The sequence below is a fragment of the Balaenoptera ricei genome, chromosome 2 (assembly GCF_028023285.1).
Source record: "Balaenoptera ricei isolate mBalRic1 chromosome 2, mBalRic1.hap2, whole genome shotgun sequence".
In the NCBI taxonomy this organism is placed as follows: domain Eukaryota; kingdom Metazoa; phylum Chordata; class Mammalia; order Artiodactyla; family Balaenopteridae; genus Balaenoptera; species Balaenoptera ricei.
In genome coordinates this window covers 4,061,132-4,087,415 of record NC_082640.1, presented here as the reverse complement: position 1 = coordinate 4,087,415, position 26,284 = coordinate 4,061,132, and the positions used below count along the sequence as shown (strand labels likewise).

Below are 26,284 nucleotides of genomic sequence, written 5' to 3'. Positions count from 1 at the left end.
CCATTTTGAGTTTATTTTTGTGTATGGTGTTAGGGAGTATTCTAATTTCATTCTTTTACATGTAGCTGTCCAGTTTTCCCAGCACCACTTATTGAAGAGACTGTCTTTTCTCCATTGTATATCTTTGCCTCCTTTGTCATAGATTAGTTGACCATAGGTGCGTGGGTTAATGTCTGGGCTTTCTATCTTGTTCCATTGATCTATGTTTCTGTTTTTGTGCCAGTACCATATTGTCTTGATTACTGTAGCTTTGTAGTATAGTCTGAAGTCAGGGAGTCTGATTCCTCCAGCTCCATTTTTTTGCCTCAAGACTGCTTTGCCTATTCGGGGTCTTTTGTGTCTCCATACAAATTTTAAGATGATTTGTTCTAGCTCAGTAAAAAATGCCATTGGTAATTTGATAGGGATTGCATTGAATCTGTAGATTGCTTTGGGTAGTATACTCATTTTCACAATGTTGATTCTTCCAATCCAAGAACATGGTATATCTCTCCATCTGTTGGTATCATCTTTAATTTCTTTCATCAGTGTCTTATAGTTTTCTGCATACAGGTCTTTTGTCTCCCTAGGTAGGTTTATTCCTAGGTATTTTATTCTTTTTGTTGCAATGGTAAATGGGAGTGTTTCCATAATTTCTCTTTCAGATTTTTCATCATTAGTGTATAGGAATGCAAGAGATTTCTGTGCATTAATTTTGTATCCTGCAACTTTACCATATTCATTAATTAGCTCTAGCAGTTTTCTGGTGGCAGTTTTAGGATTCTCTATGTATAGTATCATGTCATCCGCAAACAGTGACAGTTTTACTTCTTCTTTTCCAATTTGTATTCCTTTTATTTCTTTTTCTTCTCTGATTGCCGTGGCTAGGACTTCCAAAACTATGTTGAATAATAGTGGTGAGAGTGGACATCCTTGTCTCGTTCCTGATCTTAGAGGAAATGCTTTCAGTTTTTCACCATTGAGAATGATGTTTGCTGTGGGTTTGTCATATATGGCCTTTATTATGTTGAGGTAGCTTCCCTCTATGCCCACTTTCTGGAGAGTTTTTATCAGAAATGGGTGTTGAATTTTGTCAAAAGCTTTTTCTGCATCTATTGAGATGATCATATGGTTTTTATTCTTCAATTTGTTAATATGGTGTATCACATTGATTGATTTGCGTATATTGAAGAATCCTTGCATCCCTGGGATAAATCCCACTTGATCGTGGTGTATGATCCTTTTAATGTGTTGTTGGATTCTGTTTGCTAGTATTTTGTTGAGGATTTTTGCATCTATATTCATCAGTGATATTGGTCTGTAATTTTCTTTTTTTGTAGTGTCTTTGTCTGGTTTTGGTATCAGGGTGATGGTGGCCTCATAGAATGAGTTTGGGAGTGTTCCTTCCTCTGCAATTTTTTGGAAGAGTTTGAGAAGGATGGGTGTTAGCTCTTCTCTAAATGTTTGATAGAATTCACCTGTGAAGCCGTCTGGTCCTGGACTTTTGTTTGTTGGAAGATTTTTAATCACAGTTTCAATTTCATTACTTGTGATTGGTCTGTTCATATTTTCTATTTCTTCCTGGTTCAGTCTTGGAAGGTTATACCTTTCTAAGAATTTGTCCATTTCTTCCAGGTTGTCCATTTTATTGGCATAAAGTTGCTTGTAGTAGTCTCTTAGGATGCTTTGTATTTCTGCAGTGTCTGTTGTAACTTCTCCTTTTTCATTTCTGATTTTATTGATTTGAGTCCTCTCCCTCTTTTTCTTGATGAGCCTGGCTAATGGCTTATCAATTTTGTTTATCTTCTCAAAGAACCAACTTTTAGTTTTATTGATCTTTGCTATTGTTTTCTTTGTTTCTATTTCATTTATTTCTGCTCTGATCTTTATGATTTCTTTCCTTCTGCTAACTTTGGGTTTTGTTTGTTCTTCTTTCTCTAGTTTCTTTAAGTGTAAGGTTAGATTGTTTACTTGAGCTTTTTCTTGTTTCTTTAGGTAGGCTTGTATAGCTATAAACTTCCCTCTTAGAACTGCTTTTGCTGCATCCCATAGGTTTTGGGTCGTCGTGTTTTCATTGTCATTTGTCTCTAGGTATTTTTTGATTTCCTCTTTGATTTCTTCAGTGATCTCTTGGTTATTTAGTAACGTATTGTTTAGCCTCCATGTGTTTGTCCTTTTTACGTTTTTTTCCCTGTAATTCATTTCTAATCTCATAGCGTTGTGGTCAGAAAAGATGCTTGATATGATTTCAATTTTCTTAAATTTACTGAGGCTTGATTTGTGACCCAAGATGTGATCTATCTTGGAGAATGTTCCGTGCGCACTTGAGAAGAACGTGTAATCTGCTGTTTTTGGATGGAATGTCCGATATATATCAATTAAATCTATCTGGTCTATTGTGTCATTTAAAGCTTCTGTTTCCTTATTTATTTTCATTTTGGATGATCTGTCCATTGGTGTAAGTGAGGTGTTAAAGTCCCCCACTATTATTGTGTTACTGTCGATTTCCTCTTTTATAGCTGTTAGCAGTTGCCTTATGTATTGAGGTGCTCCTATGTTGGGTGCATATATATTTATAATTGTTATATCTTCTTCTTGGATTGATCCCTGGATCATTATGTAGTGTCCTTCCTTGTCTCTTGTAACATTCTTTATTTTAAAGTCTATTTTATCTGATATGAGTATAGCTACTCCAGCTTTCTTTTGATTTCCATTTGCATGGAATATCTTTTTCCATCCCCTCACTTTCAGTCTGTATGTGTCCCTAGGTCTAAAGTGGGTCTCTTGTAGACAGCATATATATGGGTCTTGTTTTTGTATCCATTCAGCCAGTCTATGTCTTTTGGTTGGGGCATTTAATCCATTCACGTTTAAGGTAATAATCGATATGTATGTTCCTATGACCATTTTCTTAATTGTTTTGGGTTTGTTTTTGTAGGTCCTTTTCTTCTCTTGTGTTTCCCACTTAGAGAAGTTCCTTTAGCATTTGTTGTAGAGCTGGTTTGGTGGTGCTGAATTCTCTTAGCTTTTGCTTGTCTGTAAAGCTTTTGATTTCTCCATCAAATCTAAATGAGATCCTTACTGGGTAGAGTAATCTTGGTTGTAGGTTCTTCCCTTTCATCACTTTAAGTATATCATGCCACTCCCTTCTGGCTTGCAGAGTTTCTGCTGAGAAATCAGCTGTTAACCTTATGGGAGTTCCCTTGTATGTTATTTGTCGTTTTTCCCTTACTGCTTTCAATAATTTTTCTTTGTCTTTAATTTTTGCCACTTTGATTACTATGTGTCTCGGCGTGTTTCTCCTTGGGTTTATCCTGTATGGGACTCTCTGCGCTTCCTGGACTTGGGTGGCTATTTCCTTTCCCATGTTAGGGAAGTTTTCGACTATAATCTCTTCAAATATTTTCTCTGGTCCTTTCTCTCTCTCTTCTCCTTCTGGGACCCCTATAATGCGAATGTTGTTGCGTTTAATGTTGTCCCAGAGGTCTCTTAGGCTGTCTTCATTTCTTTTCATTCTTTTTTCTTTAGTCTGTTCCGCGGCAGTGAATTCCATCATTCTGTCTTCCAGGTCACTTATCCGTTCTTCTGCCTCAGTTATTCTGCTATTGATTCCTTCTAGTGTAGTTTTCATTTCAGTTATTGTATTGGTCATCTCTGTTTGTTTGTTCTTTAATTCTTCTAGGTCTTTGTTAATCATTTCTTGCATCTTCTCAATCTTTGCCTCCATTCTTATTCCAAGGTCCTGGATCATCTTCACTATCATTATTCTGAATTCTTTTTCTGGAAGGTTGCCTATCTCCACTTCATTTAGTTGTTTTTCTGGGGTTTTATCTTGTTCCTTCATCTGCGACATAGCCCTCTGCCTTTTCATCTTCTCTATCTTTCTGTAACTGTGGTTTTTGGTCCACAGGCTGCAGGATTATAGTTTTTCTTGCTTCTGTTGTCTGCCCTCTGGTGGTTGAGGCTATCTAAGAGGCTTGATGGGAGGCTCTGGTGGTGGGTAGAGCTGACTGTTGCTGTGGCGGTCAGAGCTCAGTAAAACCTTAATCCACTTGACTGTTGATGGGTGGGGCTGGGTTCCCTCCCTGTTGGCTGTTTTGCCTGAGGCAATCCAACACTGGAGCCTACCCGTGCTCTTTGGTGGGGTTAATGGCAGACTCTGGGAGGGCTCACGCCAAGGAGAACTTCCCAGAACCTCTGCTGCCAGTGTCCTTATCCCCACGGTGAAACAGAGCCACCACTCGCCTCTGCAGGAGACCCCCCAACACCAGCAGGTAGGTCTGGTTCAGTCTCCCCCAGGCTCACTGCTCCTTCCCCTGGGTCCTGATGCACACATTACTTTGTGTGTGCCCTCCAAGAGTGGGATCTCTGTTTCCCCCAGTCCCGTCAAAGTCCTGCAATCCAATTCCCACTAGCCTTCAAAGTCTGATTCTCTAGGAATTCCTCCTCCCGTTGCCTGACCCCCAGGTTGGGAAGCCTGACGTGGGGCTCAGAACCTTTACTCCAGTGGGTGGACTTCTGTGGTATAAGTGTTCGCCAGTCTGTGAGTCACCCACCCAGCAGTTATGGGGTTTGGTTTTACTCTGATTGCGCCCCTCCTACCATCTCACTGTGGCTTCTCCTCTGTCCTTGGACGTGGGGTATCCTCCTTGGTGAAGTCCAGGGTCTTCCTGTCAATGATTGTCCAGCAGCCAGTTGTGATTCTGGTGCTCTCGCAAGAGGGAGTGACAGCACGTCCTTCTACTCCGCCATCTTGGTTAATCCAAACGAGAACACTTTAAATACACAGCTTTGACCAATCTGAGTTCCTCGGTCTGCCCTTTACAACGTGTATAACCTTTGGCCAGTTACCTAACTGTCCAGAACCCCAGTTTTCTCTTCTATGAATCAAAGTGATATACTTACTCACTTGGCTGCTGTGAGATTACAGTGGGGTTCATGCTTCTAAAGCACCTAGAATAGTGCCTGACATGACATAAGCACTCAGTATGCGCTTTAAGTTCATTTTTTCACAGTCACTCCTGATTTTAGGGATCAAAATCAGCCTTACTTGGTGCGATGGGAATTAAAAAGATCACTCCATTCAGGTGGAAGGTTGTTGCAATATTAGAGAGGCTCCCTTTGTCCTCTCCCAGGTCCTCTACAAAAAGTCAGGGAGTCAGCTAGCCTCTCCAAGAATTAAGTTTCCTTTGCTAACTGCTCTTCACTCATTAAATAAATCCCTATTGAGCTTCTACTACATTAAAACAACAACTATATTGTGCAGAGCCTGAAAGGATTAAAGCGAGAACAGAAGAGAAAGATTTGGGAATTGGCGTAAACTTCGTGGAGCAGGTACTTTTGACCAGAACCTTGGAAGGTGGATAGGCTTTCAACATGTAGAAATTGAGAGAAGACATTCGGGTAAAGAAAGCAGTGTGAGCATAGGCAAGGAGGAGAGAAAACACTATGGCACTTGGGAATACCAGCTAGAAGTCCATGTGGGTAGACAGTAAGCTGTAATGCGTGGGGCTAGAGACTGGGGGGAGATAGACCCATGATGGTAGCTGGGAAACAGCACAGGGAGGACTTGGAATCCCAAGCTTGGGAACCTGGATGTCAGTCATTGCCCATCAAACATCAGTTCAAGTGCTTGTAACTGGCCAGAAAATGGTGATGGGATAAATAGGGAGGAGCTACTTCTTTGTTATATAAACCTGTTTACCCATTAGGCTGGTAGAGGAAAACTCCAGTGGTCTGGATCTCCGGCCAGATAAGTTTTGATCGGAAGAGTAAAGAGAAGTAAAATAATAGGTTGAAAGTCTGGGACAATTTTCAGTTAAGTGTGGACACTGGGCAGCAGGGGGCAGCATGAGGGCACTGAAGAACTGAAAGAATGCATAAGGGATTTATTTGCTTTTGTTTACTATTTCTTGACAATTACGAGTTTGTATCTTTAAGGCTACTTGTATTGATAATAACTTAGTATTCTTTTTCCCCAAATGAATAGAAATGTAAAGAGAAAAGAAGAAAAATAACAGGCTGGCTAATGGCAGAATGACATTGCTCTTCATTTGAGACCATAAAAATAGACGGTTGTCTATGTATTATTTCCTTTCAAATGTATGGGAACTCAAATTTCGTATAAAATTTAAAAGTATACATTTCAATTGGAAACACATCTTTGACTCTAAGATTTTGCATTTTTTTGGAAGCACACTTGTTCAACCACACTATGTTAAAGGAACTAGTGAAACAGTGGGGGAAATCTTGAAAATAAAATCTGAGTTAAACAATGAATAGAAATTTTAAATACACATTCTATTTGACATACCAAATATATGGAATTTCAAATTTTGGGTTTTTATGATTATGAAATTTTATTTTAAAACTGTTTATTCTTTAGATCTAAAATTCAAGATTAGCTACACTAAATTTCATAAGATTTTTCTGGTGTAATTCACCTCTTACTAAACTTTTTAAAAGTTTGGATGGTTAGTGATGTTAAGCGTGGAAAATTGGAAATTTCCAGGTAGTTTCTTTTTAGCTCTGGAATTTACCGTTGCAAATGCTACATGACACCCAACAGAGAAACTCTCTCTCTCTCAGGTGTGTGAGGAAGGTGGTATCACATTGCTTCACACACTTAGGGAGGAACTTTCTCCTCTCTGTTCCTTCGTGATTCTCTCATTGTCCATCGTAGATGTTTAGGGGGTCGTGATCCCTGTGTGGGTTCCTCATGTACTACTCTTTGCCCCCTCGTTTCACCTTTGCTGTAGGTGCTTCTTTCCATGTACTGCCATAACACCATTGTCACTTTAATAGATACATAAATTACTTACTTTTTTTAATTGAAGTATAGTTGCTTTACAAGGTTGTGTTAATTTCTGCTGTACAGCAGTGATTCAGATAGATAGATATATATAAATTCTTTTTAAAATATTCTTTCCATTATGGTTTATCATAGGATATTGGGTATAGTTCTCTGTGCTATACAGTATGTGTTGTTGTTTATCCATTCTGTATATAATAACTTACATCTGCTCACCCCAACCTCCCACTCCATCCCTCTCCCGACCCCTTCTCCTTTGGCAATCACAAGTCCATTCTCTATGTCTGTGAGTCTGCTTCTGTTTCGAAGATAGGTTCATTTGTGTCATATTTCAGATTCCACATATAAGTGATATCATATGGTATTTGTCTTCTCTTTCTGATTTACTTCACTTAGTATGATAATCTCTAGTTGCATCCATGTTGCTGCAAATGGCATTATTTTGTTCGTTTTTATGGCTGAGTAGTATTCCATTGTATATATGTACCACATCTTCTTTATCCATTCATCTGTCCATGGACATCTAGGTTGTTTCCATGTATTGGCTATTGTAAATAGTGCTGCTATGAACATAGGGGTGCATGTATTTTTTGAATTAGAGTTTTGTCTGGATATATGCCCAGGAGTGGGATTGCTGGGTCGTATGGTAGTTCTATTTTTAGTTTTTTAAGGAACCTCCATACTGTTCTCCATAGTGGCTGTACCAATTTACATTCCCACCAACAGCATAAGAGGGTTCCCTTTTCTCCACACCCTCTCCAGCATTTGTTATTTGTAGAGTTTTTAATGATGAATAGTCACATAAATTGATGGCTGACTATTCCAAGATGGTTGAATATTGATTTCCAACTTCATTATGGAAAATCTGAAATGATGAATAAACTTTCTGTTTAAGATAGTTAACCTGAAAATTAGTTCTTAAATATCATGAAAAGAGATGAAAATAAACCACTTTGTAAAGGAAATTTATGAAACATTTCCAGTATACTTTATTATAATCATTTGTAAATCTGAAAATATAAAGATATAAAATTATTTTAAATGTTCCTTTCAAACCAGGGTATTCCAGAATATGCACACAGGACATACCCTGTTTGTTTTTACACAAATTAAGTTCATTAAGGACAATACCATCTTTTTCTTTGTATCTCCCATGGTTCGTAATACAATGCTTGCACAGAGATGGAGCCCCATAAATGAAACAATGTTAGGAAAACTTATTAAAGTATATAAAATGTAACCTAGTGTTTTGATGTAAGATTTAAACCTACTCTTCATACTTTCATCATACTTTTCAAATTGTTATTGGTTAAATTGTTACTATTATTGTTGTTATTGTTGCTGTTTGGTATTTTCTTATCAGTGCTTGGACAATAATATTGTGTTAATTACTTTCTTAATTTATTACATAGAAATTCCCTGCACTTTTCCAGTGATAATATCAGACTAACTGCAGATGTTTTATTACCAGACTTAATTATTTTGACCATTTCTGCTTCAGCTTTTGTTTTGACGTTTTTATCTTTCTTTCCATATTAATTCTGAATCTTTATTTACATTTTAATGATCTATTTGTAAGCTACATGGATTTCTCAGATCACATTTGACCACACTTATGGCAAGACTGCTTCTACTAAGCATCCTTTAAGAACTTTTTATCATCAAGTGTTACTAATTATCAACTAACACAGTATAACATCTTGACTCACTCATTGAAATTACTCTCCCTAAGGCATATTTTCTAGGACTTTATTTGCTCTCATACTCTTCATAAGGGCCTTCTATACTATGTAAACATATAGTCAGGAAATGCTGAAGGCATAGTTTCCATGGAAATCACATATCTCAAATTTAATTTTCTTTTCTTAGCTTTTTACATTTAGAAAATTTCATGTATCCCCATTTTTTTCCGACCAACTACGGCAATGGGGAGCTAATCATAAAATTTGAGAGTTGGAAGCATAAGTCTTAGGCCTTTTTTTCAAAGTCGAAGATACTGAGGTCCAGGGAAATTAAGATCAAGATGACACAGCTAGTTGGTGGCAAAGCCAGGATTGGAACCTACATCTTTTAAAGTAAAATGCTAATAAATAAATGTTTAATACAGATGAGATAGCCTAGTGTGAATTATTTTTTAATTCATTGATGACTCAATTATAAAAATGTAACATGGCTTAAAAAGCTCTTTGCTTTTAAAAACTAGTCTTAAAAACTCACATAATGGAGGCGATATTATTATAAAATTAGACTATTTCCTGTATACTTAAAATTGTTTTGTTTTTTATTCCCATGGGGAATTAAGAGAGACCATTATATAGAATATTGTTAAAAATTAATGCTGAAGAATCATTGTTTTTCAAGGAGAGCATGAAAGTTTAGTTATTCAAAAAAAGCACAGGCTATGGAACAACCCAAGAAAATGAAGGCAAAGAGAATTCTGTTAAGATGGAAGGAGGATAACAGATGCTGGAGAAACACGCAATAGTGTCCCCTACAAGCCTGATGTGAAAAAGTGTGTATGTGTGCATGCATGCGCCCACGGGCACTGGTATTTTTGTGAAGGGAATGAGAAAGGATGGGGTTTGGAAAATTATTCAAGAGGGAACACTTTTTTATTTAGATAGCATTTCTTTTTTTGAAGGTTTGGGTTTTGAATGTTTTTGTTCAAGAGAAAGGAGGACTAAACAGCTAGTGTAAACCCAGTGTAGCGTTTATGTTAAAATGAAGGTAACTAGGACCTGGGTCACCCTACCTGAGCAACCAATTTTCCACCCTCCACTGGAAACAATTTCTTAGTCTATAAGAAAAATACTCAGGTTTTTTGGTGAAATAATATCTAACACTTATTGAAATCTTAGTATCATGACAGGAACTGAAGCCATCTTGTAAGATTTTGTAAGGATTAAATGAGATCATGCAAGTAAAGCACACAGGCCAAAGTAAGAACTCAGTAAATTTGTTTATGTGGCTTGTTTATCTGTTCCAAACAATACTTGGAAGTATGCATTATCTCAGTGTAGTGTGGAAGTTAAGAATTTTAGCCAGGTTCACAGAGCTAGGAAAGAGCAGAGTTGAGATTCAAACCCAAATCGTGTCTGACTCTGGAACCAGCACTTGTAACCACTATATTACACTCTTTTAACAATTGTTCTTAAATCTCCTCCGTATCATCATCCGCCAGAAACCTTGAATGCTGCTTTAAAGGTAAATTAGTGAACAAAGTCAAGAAAACATTTTTATTTTCTGTTCTAAATGGGGGTTTAGATAAGGAAAAATTTGAGAAAACTATAAAAATTTATAACCATAAAAAATATAATACAGGTACATTTTTTATCTCAAAATAATTCAAACTTATCATAGATTTCCTAAATTTTTATCTTGTGCTAGACACTCTCTCTAGAATAACTGAAAAAATATGGCAAGATAAATTAAAAGTGGTGAAAGAAAGACTATTGAAAAATAAATAAAGTGGGTGAATTTTGGTGTTGTCTTGAAGATTTCCTATTTAAGAAAATGTCTAAAGGGCCCTAGACTAGCAATAAAATCTTCTGTGATCAACTGCACGATTTGAACAGCTGATAGATGTTCTGTTTCAATGTGTTATTTGGGGGCAAATATACCTATGCCCTTCCTAACCAACTATGGTGAAACTGAAATTAAATAACATATTCTTCCTTATATTTATATGGCACTTTGCAATTGTCAAAGATTTTTCACAATACTATCTCCTTTTTTTTTAACATCTTTATTGGAGTATAATTGCTTTACAATGGTGTGTTAGTTTCTGCTTTATAACAAAGTGAATCAGCTATACATATACATATATCCCCATATCTCTTCCCTCTAGCGTCTCCCTCCTTCCCACCCTCCCTATCCCACCCCTCTAGGTGGTCACAAAGCACCGAGCTGATCTCCCTGTGCTATGTGTCTGCTTCCCACTGGCTATCGGTTTTACATTTGGTAGTGTATATATGTCCATGCCGCTCTCTCACTTTGTCCCAGCTTACCCTTCCCCCTCCCCATGTCCTCAAGTCCATTCTCTAGTAGGTCTGTGTCTTTATTCCCATCCTGCCCCTAGGTTCTTCATGACCACTTTTTTTTTTTTAGATTCCATATATATGTGTTAGCATACGGTATTTATTTTTCTTTCTGACTTACTTCACTCTGTATGACAGTCTCTAGGTCCATCAACCTCACTACAAATAACTCAATTTCATTTCTTTTTATGGCTGAGTAGTATTCCATTGTACATATGTGCCACATCTTTATCCATTCATCTGTCAATGGACACTTAGGTTGCTTCCATGTCCTGGCTATTGTAAATAGAGCTGCAATGAACACACAATACTATCTTATTTGTTCTTCATAATGGTCTATGAGGGGAGGAGAAAAAGTATTCTCTTAGATAAAGCATACGAGAAGCTCAAGGCCCAGTAATGAAATCATTTCTATAGGCTCGTGCTGCTGGTAAATGGTAGGCCTTAGATGAGCATCTGCATCTTCCAACATGGAAGCCAGTGTTCCTTCCAGTATGTAATGCTGTGTCTCACTACACTATGTTGCTACTTTGAATACAAAATGTTACACAGCATTGGACTCTTTTTTCACATAGCACTCACCCTGAGAGAAACTGTAACAACCTGTGCAGAGAGGCCCTGACCCCCTGGGGAGGTGGCTTGACCAGATTTGGAGATTAAGCAGTCACTGGGCGACAGCCTGGTGAATCAATTGGCAATGGGGGGAGGGGGTACAGCAGAGGTCCTTGTAGATTTCAACATAGGAACCATAACTCCGAAATGGAAACAAAACAAAAAGATGAGTGTAAGAGTTTACATAGATTAGTTTATATATGTATCGGTCTCTGGTTTCATTTGAGTATTTCTTAGTTTTGTTTCCTTAGCTAAGAGTTTTGAAGCCTTTACAATGAGTGTTATGTTTTAGACTGTAGGTACAAAAGTAAAGCTCAGAAAAGTAGAATGACCTATTCAAAGGAATAGAATAAAAAATATCCTTAAAAAAATAGCTCATGTGGGTTGATCGTGACTTTTGTGTCAGGTCCCTGCTAACTCTTTGCATTAATGATTTCATTGAATCAATGTAACAACATAGGTGATAGATTGTATCATGATTTCTATCTTATGGATGGAGGAACTGCAGCTCCAAGAGCATAAGTAAGAGTAAAAAAATAAATAGATAAAATAAAAACTCTCTGAATCAAAGTTCAACATGCCCTTTTTAGTGGAGACACTTTTGGAAAGAAATGTAGCTAAACATTTTAGTTAATTTAGTATTAAACACCAAATATATTGCCAAAGTATAGCGATCTGCTCAATTCTAGTGCCTGTCTTATTTGCACTGTTTTTACCAGGATAAAAATCTTAAGTGTTAATAAAGATACATTTTTACATTTATAAGAACTTTATGTTTTTTCAAAGTTCACATGTGAGACTTCTTAAGTAATTAGATAACTTGATCAGATAAAACTTCTATTTCCTTGAATTGCCTAGGTTAGAATTTCCCAAGGTATGCTTTTATAAAACTAAAGGTAATAATTGATAGTACATGCATGGTAAGGGGTTGCAAGGTGAGATAACTTTGGAAAATACTGTTCTAAGTAAATAAATTTCTGCAGGACTTCTTTGAGCCTGTACATTGTGAGCCTATATGTATTTTAAAGAGAAAGATATAATAGGCAATATTTCCCTGACTTATTGGTTTTATATGTAACTCTTTATGGAACTCTCATCTCAGAACATAACTTCTGGGATTAGTGTTTTATGAAACATACTTCTGAAAAACGCTAAGCTAACATTTGGGAAGAATATTTAATGAGGTGGGACTATCTCAAATTATACTGAGAAGTGAGGACCACAAAATAATATACAGTATTATTCCAATGTTATAAAATAAGAAAGTGAAAAACAGGGCTTCCTTGGTGGTGCAGTGGTTGAGAATCTGCCTGCCAATGCAGGGGACACGGGTTCGAGCCCTGGTCTGGGAAGATCCCACGTGCCGCGGAGCAACTAGGCCCGTGAGCCACAACTACTGAGCCTGCGCGTCTGGAGCCTGTGCTCCGCAACAAGAGAGGCCGCGATAGTGAGAGGCCCGCGCACCGCGATGAAGAGTGGCCCCCGCTTGCCGCAACTAGAGAAAGCCCTCGCGCAGAAACGAAGACCCAACACAGCCAAAAATAAAAAATAAATAAATAAATAAATAAATAAATAAATAAATAAAAGATTACTATTTTTTAAAAAAAGTGAAAAACAAAAACAAAGCCAGAAAGACTGGAGGGAATAAAAACATCAAAAATTTAACTGGCTTATGAATAAATCTATTAACACCAAAATATATATCCAGATATATGTGTTACCACAGTGTCCTTGTGTTGCTTGTAGCTAATAGTGTAGTCTAGTGTTTGGGAAACCTAATTCAGAAGAAATTTTAAGATCTGGGTGTGGCGTATGCTCTTGTCAGTAACTCACTTAAACAAGTCAGGTTGGTCGTTTGTTTACTATTTCTGCAGCTTTAAAGATGGAAGATGTGGTTCACTTCCTCCTGTCACCAGGATTTTGTGAGGACTTGAGAAATAACGCAATATATTCTCTTCTAACGTGTAACGTTGTGGGGCGGTGCTGATGACGTGTCCCTGGCTGTGTCCTGAGGCTAAGCTGATTTCTTTGCCTTCAAGGTGCTCTCGCTCCTGTGAGCGAGTACCTAGAAAAGTCTCATAAGGCACTTCGTTACTTGACCTCGCTTGACTTGCCTGGGAAATGACTGATTAACACGTTTCAGGCACTGCTCAGCCCGTGACTCCTTCAGCTCGCGCCTCAACTCACCAGAGTGAGTTTTCTGCCCACGTTGTCCTGTGGCAGTCGGGATTGCTGCATCTCCAGGGGCCTCCTCATTGATCACCTCCTTGAATAGTCATCTGGCTTCTCCCAGCCTCCTCTGTTCTTCTCCCGGCCCTTCCGCCTCTGCTGTCTTCTAGATGTTGGTGTTCCCCGCGGTTCCATCCCCAGACCCTTCTCTTCATTCCATGAATCATTCTTCACACCCATAACCACACTCCTCAGGTTTGAGACCATTCACTTGCCCTTCGCATCTCTGGAAGAGAGGAGGAACCGGACCCAGAGTGCTTATCTCAGCAATCGGCACAACGTTACTCAAAGTATCATAAAGAAGAATACATGTAGTGAAAGTAAAACTTTTCTTTCCCTAACATTACGTTTCAGATGAATATAGAAGTAATTTCCTTCCTTGGGTCATAGGAGCAAAGGCAGTTCACACAGTCTCCCTCTTGAATGCTTTCTTCTCTGTCAAGGTTTCTTTGTCCACCACCCACTGGTAACTTTGACTGCAACCTTTCAACATAAATTTCTACTTCATTAAACAGCTTTTTTTCTTGTTCCTCTAAGTTTCATCCCTTCACCCCTCATGTACCATTTATACCATACTGACCTGTGTAACACTGAAGTAGTATGTTTCATATGCTCAAGACTGTAAGGCACCTAAAGATTCCTACATTTCCTTCTCTCCTCCCTCTCGTTTTTGTCCTTCTGCCCCTTACAACATTGGACCCACACGTAGGCTACAGTGTCTGTCAGTAAGTGCCAGTCACTGGATTAAATAAGGCAACAGTAATTTAAGGGGCTTCCCTGGCAGTGCAGTGGTTAAGAATCCGCCTGCTAATGCAGGGGACACGGGTTCGAGCCCTGGTCCGGGAGGATCCCACATGCCACGGAGCCACTAAGCCCGTGCGCCACAACTACTGAGCCTGCGCTCTAGAGCCCCCGAGCCACAACTACTGAGCCCATGAGCCACAACTACTGAAGCCCGTGCACCTAGGGCCGGTGCTCAGTGACGGGAAGCCACCGCAATGAGAAGCCTGCGCACCGCAACAAAGAGTAGCCCCCGCTGGCTGCAACTAGACAAAGCCCGCGCGCAGCAACGAAGACCCAACGCAGCCAAAAATAAATAAATAAATAAATTTATTAAAAAACCAGTAATTTAACAAAATTCAGTTTAGATAAATACTACCAAATACATATTTTTAATATATGTGGTTTACTTTTTTCAATTTTTCTTATTTTCTAAGATGCACTTTTATTCTTCTGGAAAATTAATTGTTGGAATATATGACATTCCTCTCAAGTACTAAATTGTTACTGTTCAAGTTCCAAATGATTTCCTATTTATGAGTCCCACCACTTCCCGAACTGCATCTAGTCGTGTCCTCATTAAAATGCTGCCACAGGGGTCTCATCAGCTGCCCACCAGGATGGTGAGGAAAAGATCGGATGATTTAGGGGACCTGGGAATTACGAAAGGCCAGGCCTAAAAATGGTCAGACTTAACCGATCTCCACCTGCCCCCCACCCCGAGCAGTATGGTGGTCTAAATTTTGGCAAAATCCTTGCTGTGCTAGGAGTAGGTTTTCTATAAATTTAGGATTTTACATTACACGATAAGATGTATCATATTTCATTATCTTTTCTTTTTTTCTTCTAACCCCAATACTGCTGGAACCATTCTGTGGATTTTTAAAAATTCTAACTCATTCTCAGACAGACCTGTTTGGTTTCAGTCATGTATATTGGAGACACAGTTAAATTGAAATAATTTTGAGTCTGTCCTGCTGTAGTTTGCTAGGATTAATAATTTGCCTTTTATTCTTTTTTTTAAATTTTATTTATTTTATTTATTTATGTTTGGCTGTGCTGGGTCTTCGTTGCTGCACATGGGTTTTCTCTAGTTGCTGTGAGCAGGGGCTACTCTTTGTTGCGGTGCGTGGGAGCACGGGCTTTAGGTGTGCGGGCTTCAGTAGTTGTGGCACGTGGGCTCAGTAGTTGTGGCTCGCGGGCTCTAGAGCGCAGGCTCAGTAGTTGTGGCGCACGGGCTTAGTTGCTCCGCGGCATGTGGGATCTTCCCGGACCAGGGCTCGAACCCGTGTCCCCTGCACTGGCAGGCGGATTCTTAACCACTGTGCCACCAGGGAAGCCCTCGCCTTTTATTCTTTTAAGGTAGAGGCAGACTGTTTCCGGATATATTCTGAACTTTTTTATTTTATACAAAACATAGTTCTTAAATATTATGTACTGAATCCAATGCATAAATCAACTCTGTAGAGAAACCAGCAGTTCAGATATTGCTTCTGTGACACCCTATTAAATATGCTGCAACGCAATTGCAACATTTACTTTCTAACATACAACACATCCTAAAGGGCTTCCAGTTTTTATTTTCCTAAATGTTATTTTGGAAGAATTACTTGATGCCATTTCTTTATAGCTTATTATGAAAATAAAAAGAAAGTGAAGGAAAAGGATTACTGCAGGTGAAGATGTATTTAGTACTTTTGCACAGTGCTCTCAACTAGAGCACTGTATCATTTTTTTTTAATGTTGAGATCATTGTGCATCACACGTCTTAAAGAGATTAATTGCACATTTCCCAAGTAAATACAAACACAGTATCTTACTTTATTCTTAGCTCTGTGAGGCTACAGGGATCATGTCTGGTTTATTATTGTTCTTCTGCACAAATGGCTTTGCCTAGCTGTCTGTAAACATCCAGGAAATATTTGTTGAATGCTTGAAGGAGGAAGAATCTGGACTCCTGCTACCCAAACTGGTATCAGGATTTATTATTATTATTATTATTTTTAATCTATTGTCCCATCAATGAGAGTTTATCTCCTTTGGAATTCTTCTCTGAGAATTTAACCTCAGAGGAAGTTGGTCCTAAAGTTAATCCATTTACACGATTCTTTGCTGTCCGCAAACAAACATGCCCACATCTCTCCCACCTTCAAAAACAACGAAACCGGTGGCCAGATACGTCCCCCTTTCTTTCTCTCTGCCTCCTGCCCTGATTGCGAAGCCTCTCTCTCGGCTTTCTCCCAGCTCACTCCTCACTTCACTTTATCATCTGGTTTCTGGGGCTCCACTCTGGAGTCAAACCCCAGGGATTCTGGTCTCAGCGTTGCCTCTCACCAGCTTTGAGAGGCAGGACTTGCAACCTCTCTTAACAGGACGCACCTCATAGATATTGAAAATTAAGTGAGATGATGCGTTTAAAATGTACTTCTGCGCTGCCTGGCACATAGTAAATGTTCGATAAGTGGTAGTTATCGTTCTTACTGATTGAACACTCTAATAGGAGTTCAGAGATGAGAAAGATTGACGAAGGCTTAAAAATTATTTTGAATTCACGTAACTACTTACTCATTCTTCAGATTAGGAAATTAGAACCCAGAGAAGTGACGCCGTCAAAATTTCATGAAGGAAGATCACTGAGCTGCATTTTGAAGGATAACAACAGTAGCTTAACATCTATTGAATGTTTACTGTGGACCGGAGACCGTATAAATGCTTGACATGGATTGTTTCATTTGATCTTCAAAACATTCCTGTGAAGTAGCATTTCAGTAGCTAGAAGTAGATGGTCTGAAGCTGGACAGGGAGAATAGAGAGAAAGGAATACAGAAAAAAACTGGAGACAGGAAAGACTTGGCCGATTTCTAAAGCTGGTGATGAGATGTAAAATCCAGAGTGAAGAGCTTTTTTGTCTTAAGCAGTAAGGAGAAATGATGTTGGAGAGAGTGAGGCAAAATTATGAGGCCTCGACAACCATGCCAAAAAGAAAAAGAAAAATTGGCTCTATCTAATGAGCAAAATCAATCAGTGACTTGAGGAAGGGAGGATACAGATGGAAATGGGGCTTCAGGCTCACTGATTTGGGGGCCTGCACCGCACCGTGAATGCCTGAAGGGCGGGCTGTTCTGTATCTTCATATCCCCAGGGACCCACAGCCTCGACAAGCCACCGTTGGTTCCCAGCAGCCACCGTTAGGAGAGCGTTAGCCCCGTCGCCTATAAAGTAGGAGTTTCATCGAGGCTTATTGAAGGAAGGAGCGAAATCAAGGAGACTTGGACTTGGAGGTTGTTTCTAGGTGGGACGGGATGAAAGCTGAGGTGATGGTGAAGACAGTGGGAAAGGAAATAAGGAGGCGAATCCTAGAAACAACTTCAAAGAGCATTTAATGGGACTTGGGCACATACTGGGCATAAACTAATATCTAGAGCTGTATTTCAGGTTTATCATATATAGCAAAGTGAAGCGTCAGAGCTCTAGCACTTGACATATTCTCGTTGTTGTTTAAGCAGACGTTTCGTGTGTGAAGTCAATCGCAATGAATCATGTTTCAAGGTGATGAGCTTATGAGTGATTATTATTACCGTTAAAACACGTCTCCTTCCTTTCTACTCCTTCTCCCTCCACCCAAGTTCTTGCCAGTTTTATCTTATACCTGTGTTGTTATCATCTCCTACTGAACCCTGGCCAAGTCAACCTTCTCATCTCCACACACACCTGGCAGGTGCCTCCGCCCCGCTTTCTGTCCATAGAGTTGCCCTCTCCCACGAAGACCTTTTCTTCTACCATTTCACTCCCGTTACCAGTTGGAATATTAGCCATCCTTCAGAACCAAATCACACGCTATCTTCCCCATAATGTCTGATCAACCCACCTTGGAACTGACTGCCTTCTTTCTGAACTCCCAGAGCACTGCATGCCACCATCCTGCCTGGCCCTGGTCATTTTGTTAACGGGGTGACCCCTTAGCAGGATCTTATTTGTATCCCCCGCCATGATGGTACTGTGTGTTGCCTACTTATTCAATAAAGATTTGTGGCGTGAATCAAAACCATTTTAAATACTGCAAGTTCCTTCCCAACCAAAAGCTTCCCTTTGGGGAAAGGCTAGTATATACAGCTTTACATTAGTATGTGTCTTTTGCAACATTGCGAATTTCATCTCATTCTTGTTGGGGGTACTTAGAAAAAAAGGGAAGTTTGAGCTGGGAATAGAAAAAGTGAAAGACAGTGCAGGATTAGCCATTTTTGCAAGGGACCTTTTGGTTGGATAAAGGATGCTGAGGAAAATTAAACCGGAGCCTTTATTGCTGCACTCCTGCCCCATAGGAGGGAGGGAAGTGAACTGAATGTAAGAGGCTTGGGACTCCAGCCTGTGGGTCTTTGGGAACCAAGTAAGACCTACAAGTCAGAAATCCAGGGCACTGAGCTGGATGGGTACCGGTGGTAGAAAGAAAATGTCTCTCGGCAGGCAGATCACCTGCAAAAGGCAAGCTTAATTGGTAAGCATGTCTCTGAAACTGCCACGGAGGGTGAGTCTAGAATTTCTAGATAACAAGGAACTTAGTTGTATAGTGCCCATTATTACTAGTGTAGGATATGGAGAATGTTATCAATAGGCTGTTATTTTAATGAAGGTTTTATATATATATATATTTTTACATTCACTTTCTTGGTGGTTCACTCATGACTTAAGACTCTATTTTAGTTCTTAGGTTCCTCAATCAACCGAATTCTACTACTAGGATTTTCAGAAATCTAATATAGCAGGCTGGCGAGGACTACTGTACTAATATCCAGCATTTTCAGAACTGTTCAACCTGGCTAATTAAGTGTCACGGTCCGCAGTGCGGTGAGGATCCCAGAATGTGACACACCCTCGCCGGGCTCTGGGTCTTCCCACGTGCTGCTCCCCTGGCCCAAGATACCTTTCTTCTCTTTATTTTTGCAACCTTGACCCATACTTACCCTACACAGTTTTTACCCCGATATCATCTCCTCCAAAAAGCCTCTCCTGAATGCTTTCATTAGAGCCACTCACTCCCCACGGATTGGGTGCCACTCCTGCCTGTTTCCAAATAGCCTGAGCTCTCGCCCTCACACTTACCCCAGGTGTGGCAGTTGCCATCCACCGGTCCTGCTCCCACCGTGTAATCTCCTCCGGGAGTCCTGTGGGTGCTGAGTAATTAGCAGCATACTTAGAGGGCCGTGAAGTCTCAAAAAATGTTTGCTCATTGAATGAATAAATGCATCGTCTTAGAATAGGACATGTAGATGAATGTCCATCTGCCGCATGGGAGGTGAGCTGTCAGTATTAGAGCTTGAGGATAATTTTGGCGACCTGCAATCTGTTTTCTCCCCACCCCAGAGGGTGGTAGCGAAGCCAGCCTGAAAGACAGCACTTTGCTTCTGTGCCTTAAGCCGATAACAGTTCCCATCCAATCCAGTATTTAAGAATAGTGATTATTTTTACTAGGTATCCCCCGGGGAGAAAAGTGGAGATACAGGACATTTTTGTGTCTCGGCAAATATTTGAAAATTTGCTGTCAAACCTATTAAACCCACCGCAACAGTCTTTCGGATTTTTAAAATATTCTACTGCAAAGAGCTCTCTGGATACTCATTTCCGTGTGTAATATGAGCCACATGGTAGCCATCACATCCATCTAAATCTCTTCTAACAATACATCTTTTCCTTTTTTTTTTTTTTAAGTTTTCTTTTTTTGGTTTGACAGGAGCACTATAGGTCTTCATATAATTCAGTTGTATAAAGTTTTTCAGAGGACAAATGATAAGTGTCAACCCATGGCTATGTAGAAGCAGCATTTTCTTCCAGTGTGGAAAAATCATCCGGCTCTCAAATTTTGAACAGTGTCTTGCTTTAAAAAAATTTTCCCTGAAGGTTACGGTGTCCAATAATTATTCCCTTTGCTTCGATGACAGTAAAAGAGTGCGGGTCGATAAAATGCAGGATGAAAAAAAAAAAAAAAAAAACCCCACCAAAACCCTACTTTGGAGCAACGTAGGACGCCTCCTGTTTACACGGAGCGCAATGATGGGAACTGACCCAGGATCCACGCGGAGCCCATCAAATGCAATCCAGAGTTTCGTTAGACGTAAAGATAATGGCTGGTAAAAGTTCCCGCAAAGTAGCATCCTGCTCCGAATGCCGTCTGCGTTTTCGTTATAAGACCTGAAGCGCCGCGCCGGCCCGGGCTGGGGGCGCCCGCTCTCCCACTCCCGGGCCGGGCCGCCGGCGGTGACAGGTGCCCGGGCAGCCGCCGCCGCCGCGCCGAAAGCCGGCGCGCGAGGGGCGGTCGCTTCCCTGCACCCTCGCCTGTCAGCCAACGGCGCCGGGCGGGAGCGAGCGCGGGCGGCGGGCAGCGGGCGCGCGGGGCGGGGAGGCCGGCCGTGGACCCCGGCGTCCGAGCGCCCCGCGCGTCCCGGCCCGGCCTGTCGGCGGCCGCGGGGGCGGGGGCCGGGCGGCCCGGCGCGGGGAGCGGGGCCGGGCGCCGGGGGTTGGCGGGACGCGCGCTCCGTGCCGGCGCCCGGCCTCGAGCCCGCGCCCCCCCCTCCGCGTGCCCGCGCCGCTGCGCGATGCAGTGTGGGGAATGGCTGGGGTTGGCTGAAGAGCGCACAGTGGAGTTTTAATGTCCGCCATGTTGGCCATGGCGTATTGAGGAGAGCGAGCGAGAGAGGAGCGGAGCGGCTCGGCCTCCCACCTCCCGGCGGCTCTGAGTGCCCGGACGGCGGGCTCCGCGCTCCGCCCCTCCAGTCCCCGGCAGCGGCGGGCGAGTGGGGACCGAACCCCCGGTTCTCCATGATCCCGCTGGCCGGGGCCGTTTCCCCAGAGCGGAGAGGTATCTGCTGCGCCTGAGATGAGTAAACTGTCGTTTCGGGCGCGGGCGCTAGACGCCTCGAAGCCGCTGCCGGTGTTCCGCTGTGAGGATCTGCCCGACCTGCACGAATACGCCTCGATAAACCGGGCCGTGCCGCAGATGCCCACCGGAATGGAGAAGGAAGAGGAGTCGGTACGTGTTAACTCCCTTGCCCGACCCGCCGCCGGGCCCCGCTCCCTCCGCTGCCTGCGGCGGCGGCGGCGGAGCGCAGACCCACACAAAATGGCCGCCATCTTCTCTCCGCCGCCGCCTCCCGTCGCCGGCGGGGCCTTTACCCCGCCGCCCCCGGCCTCTCCCCCCGGCCGCCGCGGCCCGGCGGGGCCTCCTCTCGGGCCACCCGCCGACCCCGGCCCCTCGGACCCGGGCCCCGCGGAGTTCGGGCGCCCGCAAGGCACAAAGGGGTCACGTGACGAGGCTGCCGGCAGCCATTTTGTGGTCGGAGCGCTTGGGCTGGGCCTTGTGCATCCGGAGAGGCAGCGGGCGGGCGGCGGGGGGTGCGGCGGCCGGGCCGCGGAGGCCCCGCCTGCAGGCCTCTCTGCGGGCCGCTGGGTGGCGCTCTGGGGCCGGCTCGGCCTTCGCGCGCCGCCGGCGCCGGCAGCGCAGGTTCCGGGCGCTTGGGGGCCGTGCTCTCCCGGCGGCCGGGGAGGCTGGCGGGGCCGGCGCGGCCCACGTGGAGCCGCCGAGGGGCCGGGCGGGGGCGGCGGGAGCCCTGCCGCGGAAGGTCGCGGCCCCCGAGCCGCCCGGAGCCGACTTAGGTGCTGCGTCCTCTTTGTGGGACTTGTGCCTCCATCCCTCCCCAGTCCTACCTGGTCGGACTCCTCCGTCTCCTGACTTTTCCTTTGATCTTTGAGAATATGTTGCGGGTTTTGGGGGGGGGGTACTACGTGGCTTTTCTGGAGCCTGTAACGTTTTTAGTTGCTTCCCTGATAAAACCTGAGTCCGCCCGATGGCTGGGTTTTTCGAGCTAGGGGAGAAAGGACCCCATGTAAGCAGGTGTTAACAGATCTACCTGTTGGAAGAGAGCTTTCTTACCCGCCACCGAACTCAGGTTAAGTGAACCCCTTCCTAGAAATCTTAACCTGGAGGTGTTTCGGTTGGGGGGGTTTCGGCATGTAAGTGTCGACGGCTCCCGGACGCCGTACCGCAGCTGCGTCTCTTCCCGGTCGTGGAAGTTGGGCTCAGACCCACGGATAATAGGCTCTTCCCCTCGTTCCCCCAGGTCCTTGGCAGGGTCGCTCGATGGCTTCTCACCCTAAGGAATTGCATACCTTGGTTTTCAGGTACAGCCACTTAAACAGGGGGCAGTGTGTTGACAGTTCCAGGAAGTCGAGGAGTCGCTGGATTGGTGCTACAGTTTTGTGGCGGAAAATCGTTCTGTCATTCCTGTGTTTGGTGCTGTAAGAATTTTTAAAATGCAGAAATCCTGCTCTGTAATGTCGATTTCGAAAAATAAAGCTGTTTAAACTCTTTGGGTTGTTTGACCTTTCAAAGTCGAATAGTGGTGACCGTCGCATGTTCCTTCCGAGAGTAGTGTCTTAGCGTGTGGAGTAGTTGAGATTGTCCAGCGCGGTCCCGACCTTTAGCACGTTGCCTGTGAGACACCACCTCTCGACTTGTTTCACTTGTATCGGCGGCAGAGTAGAATGGTGCCGCTTGCTTATTTTTAAATAAGTGATTTGTTTTTAAAAATTAAAGTACTTGTGACTGCAGAATCTCGTCTTTTGGTTTTATTTTTGTTTCCAAGTTTTCCAGATAATACTTTCACGTTGGGGTGTCGACGTTAACACTGCCCTGGAAATTAATTGGTAGTTCCTGTTCTGCAGCCAAGAAAGGGGAGAGTTTTGATAAGAACAGATACCACTGCAGCACACCTTGGAAATTCAGTGAACTCTTGTTCCTCGGAACACTTTGGACTGTCCCAAGGGCCCCAACCTGAAATCAGAGCTGAGCTCAACTGAAGTATCAAGGCTTGTGAAGTTTTTACGGATCATTTCTGTTCACTGAAATGATTTTGACGTTTTGTAGTTCATTGTTTTCTAACATGCGGAGTCCCTATTTTTGAGGGATTTTTTTTCCCCCCTTCAGACTACCTTTTCCCATCGTCCGTGTAGAATTTGTTTCACTTCACATTCAACCAAAACTATGACCAGTGAAACAGAGACTTCAGGAATAGACACTGAACTGAACAGAAGAATGTAAACAGTCCCAGGCAAACAGCTGCTCTCCAGTCCTGCGGCGCGTGCGGGCGGGGGGAGGAGTCTCTGTAGATCACAGGATTGAAAGTAGCGTGTTAGCCCTGAAATGTATACCAAGCACAAATAAAGGTAATTGAATTCCGGGTTATAGCCTGAGAAGAACACACTTTTTGATAATTTGCTCAAGAATGATGTGCTTCTTATAAAGACGAACTTATGCCTCCGATTGACACGTCAGGGTCAGGAGCGATCTAGAACCTGAATTGAGTGTTTAGTTTAGAAAACGTGTAATCCTATGTTGATCATGAAAGATAGGGCATAATTAGATGAGGACAGTATTGCATATATGTCACCTCATTAAGAAGGCATTTTATGATCAAATATATCTGGAAAATTGTCATGTGAACTGTACCTGCTAACTGTTACCATGTTTTGTTTCTGTGGTAAACGTGGCAGAAATGCTAGGTCTAAACACAGGGAAAATAACACTTATTAAAGTATTCCCACTTAACTAATTTTAATATAAGCTGAACGCACTGCCTTAATTAGGCATACCTCTTAATTTTAAGAAACAACTTTAAGTAGAAGTCCCCTCCTCCCTTCCAAACATGAATTTTACTCAACTTTAGAACTTAGTTGTTAGTCCTTTTTTGATGAGGATTGAGAAATAACTCCAGATTGTAATAAACTGAAGGACTTGACTGAGACAGATGTTAGAGATTCAGTGTCTCAATTGGTATAATGTGATACATTGTAACTTGCTACATCAAAAAGCAACAGTTGATAAAGGCTTTGATTTAATGAATAACAAGTAATTTTCAGATCATGGGAAATCAGTAGGCTGTCAGCTCTAAATATGAAATAAATAAGTACCTTAATTTAAACACATGGGGGGGGGCAGAGGTTGCACCATTATAATTTTTTAACATTTTAATTTTAAGATTATAATCTTAACTTTAAGGTTAGAAATGTTGAAATACTACTTAGTGCCATGGCTTCACCTTTCAATGAAAGGGTAGTTTTTCCAAGATATCAGTACAATCGAATGTTTTCGTTACAGTTGGAGCTTTACGTTTTCCTTTATGGATACTTCTCACTTTAGGAAAGACATTCTGAAAAAGTTGGTTTTAAAGTGATACCCCACAAAGTGGAGCTGCTTGGTTCCTCTAGTAGTTGAAGTGTTTTCATTGGGATGCCGGAGTGTGTGACTTCATTCACTGTAAGGGGTGGAGGCTTAACCTCGCTTCTCCAGCCGTCGGGGAGGACGGGAAGGACATGTGACGGTGATTAAAACGGCAGTGATGATACCGCCTTGTTACTGCCCTACGCAGCCACCTTTGGGACAGTGGGGTGTCGGGCCCAGCCATCGCAGTCCAACACCTGGTTTTAATAGGGTTCTAATCAGACGTGTAGTCTCATACCCCTGTCTTTCCTCTCTTCAGACTGTATCCTTCATTAGTGGCCAGTATACAACGTTATGAAAACCAAGTTTAAGTTTGTAAAGTAGACAGGTAGGTGTTTTTTGTTTTCAGTTAGGGGTTAAAGTGGAGATACGTACATATCTTCTGTTAAGAGGAAAAGTAGTTAAGCACTACACTTTCAAAATGATAAAAGTCTAGTTTGTTTTATAAAAACAAGCTTAAATCACTTTAAGTGATAAGTCTAAAAGTTCGATTTCTCATTTTTTTGAAAGAAACTAAGAATCCTTTTTTCCTTTAAAATTTTGTAAACCAAGATTTCTTAGTCCTTAATCTAGATTCCTCCATTCTGTCCACTGCATTGGAAGTGAAAAGAAATATGTGAAGTCGCAACTGTACTAGAAGCAAAGCTTAATTTTTACAGCTAGTTTGAATTAGAAAGGAATTGAGGATATTTGGGGTTTTCCATTAAGTAGCAAATAATTAGTTAAAGGCAAAGATAATTGAGAAGCAATAATAAAGTCTAGTTCCAACTTTCTATCCTGCCCAAGATATTTTTGAGTGTGTCAGCTGGGTTCTGAGGGTTGTGCGGAAATGATGCTAGAAGTAGTGAATTCCCGTGATAACGCATATACGGTTTTGTGACAGTATATTTTTCTGGGGAGAAAATTCGTATTTGTCATCAGTTTCTCAAGGTATTGATAAAGGCAGAAAGCCCAAGGTTAAGATTTGCCGTTCTAGAAATTTCAACAGTCATTTTGGTTTCATCAGTATGGAAGTTATTACATAGACTTAATCAGAGAAGAAAAATTGAAAAATTAATCGGCAACTCGGGAAGACTGAGCACTCTTACCTACAAAAGGAGCCTCTTGAAAACTGTAGGGCCTGGTGCCTAAAGTGTTAATATTAGCTCTTGTTTCGGTGTGCTGTTTGATATTTAAGATTTTGGATTAGTACCATTTGTACTTAGACTTCATTTTCTTATAAAACAATAATGAAAACTAATGGGCTTACGTGTCGAATGGTGTTTTGTGGGTGCTTGTGATCTGTAATGGAATTTGTGCAGAACTACCTTTTCTTTCTGTTTATCAACAGGACTTAATTAAAAGTGCCATCTAAATACAAGAGAGCTTAAATCTTGTAAATAAAGAATAATAACCTGTCCTTACAGGTTCATGAATTTGTGGCTAGGATTAAATATTAAACTAGCTATTCCTAATAGTATCTAAGACTAGGTTTTAGTTGAGTCTATATATTGCATTCTACTATATCGTGGTCTGTAGTAGTAGTAGTGGGAGAGAAACAGATGGAAGATGTATGTGGATGTACAT

The 26,284-nt window shown here is 41.8% G+C and overlaps 1 protein-coding gene across 4 annotated transcripts in view; it reads left to right on the top strand.

Moving 5' to 3' along the window:
* The window catches only part of EPC1 (enhancer of polycomb homolog 1), a 101,674-nt gene that overhangs the window by 12,793 nt on the left and 62,597 nt on the right, over positions 1-26,284 (top strand). For 3 of the 4 annotated variants that reach the window (XM_059909927.1, XM_059909920.1, XM_059909944.1), the window contains exon 1: positions 21,034-21,472. The exons of the other annotated variant lie outside the window; for it this stretch is intronic. In XM_059909927.1, the coding sequence (XP_059765910.1) occupies positions 21,320-21,472 (153 nt within the window). In that variant the 5' untranslated portion in view covers positions 21,034-21,319. Of the gene's footprint in view, positions 1-21,033; positions 21,473-26,284 lie in introns of those variants that run through there. 4 annotated transcript variants of the gene reach the window in all.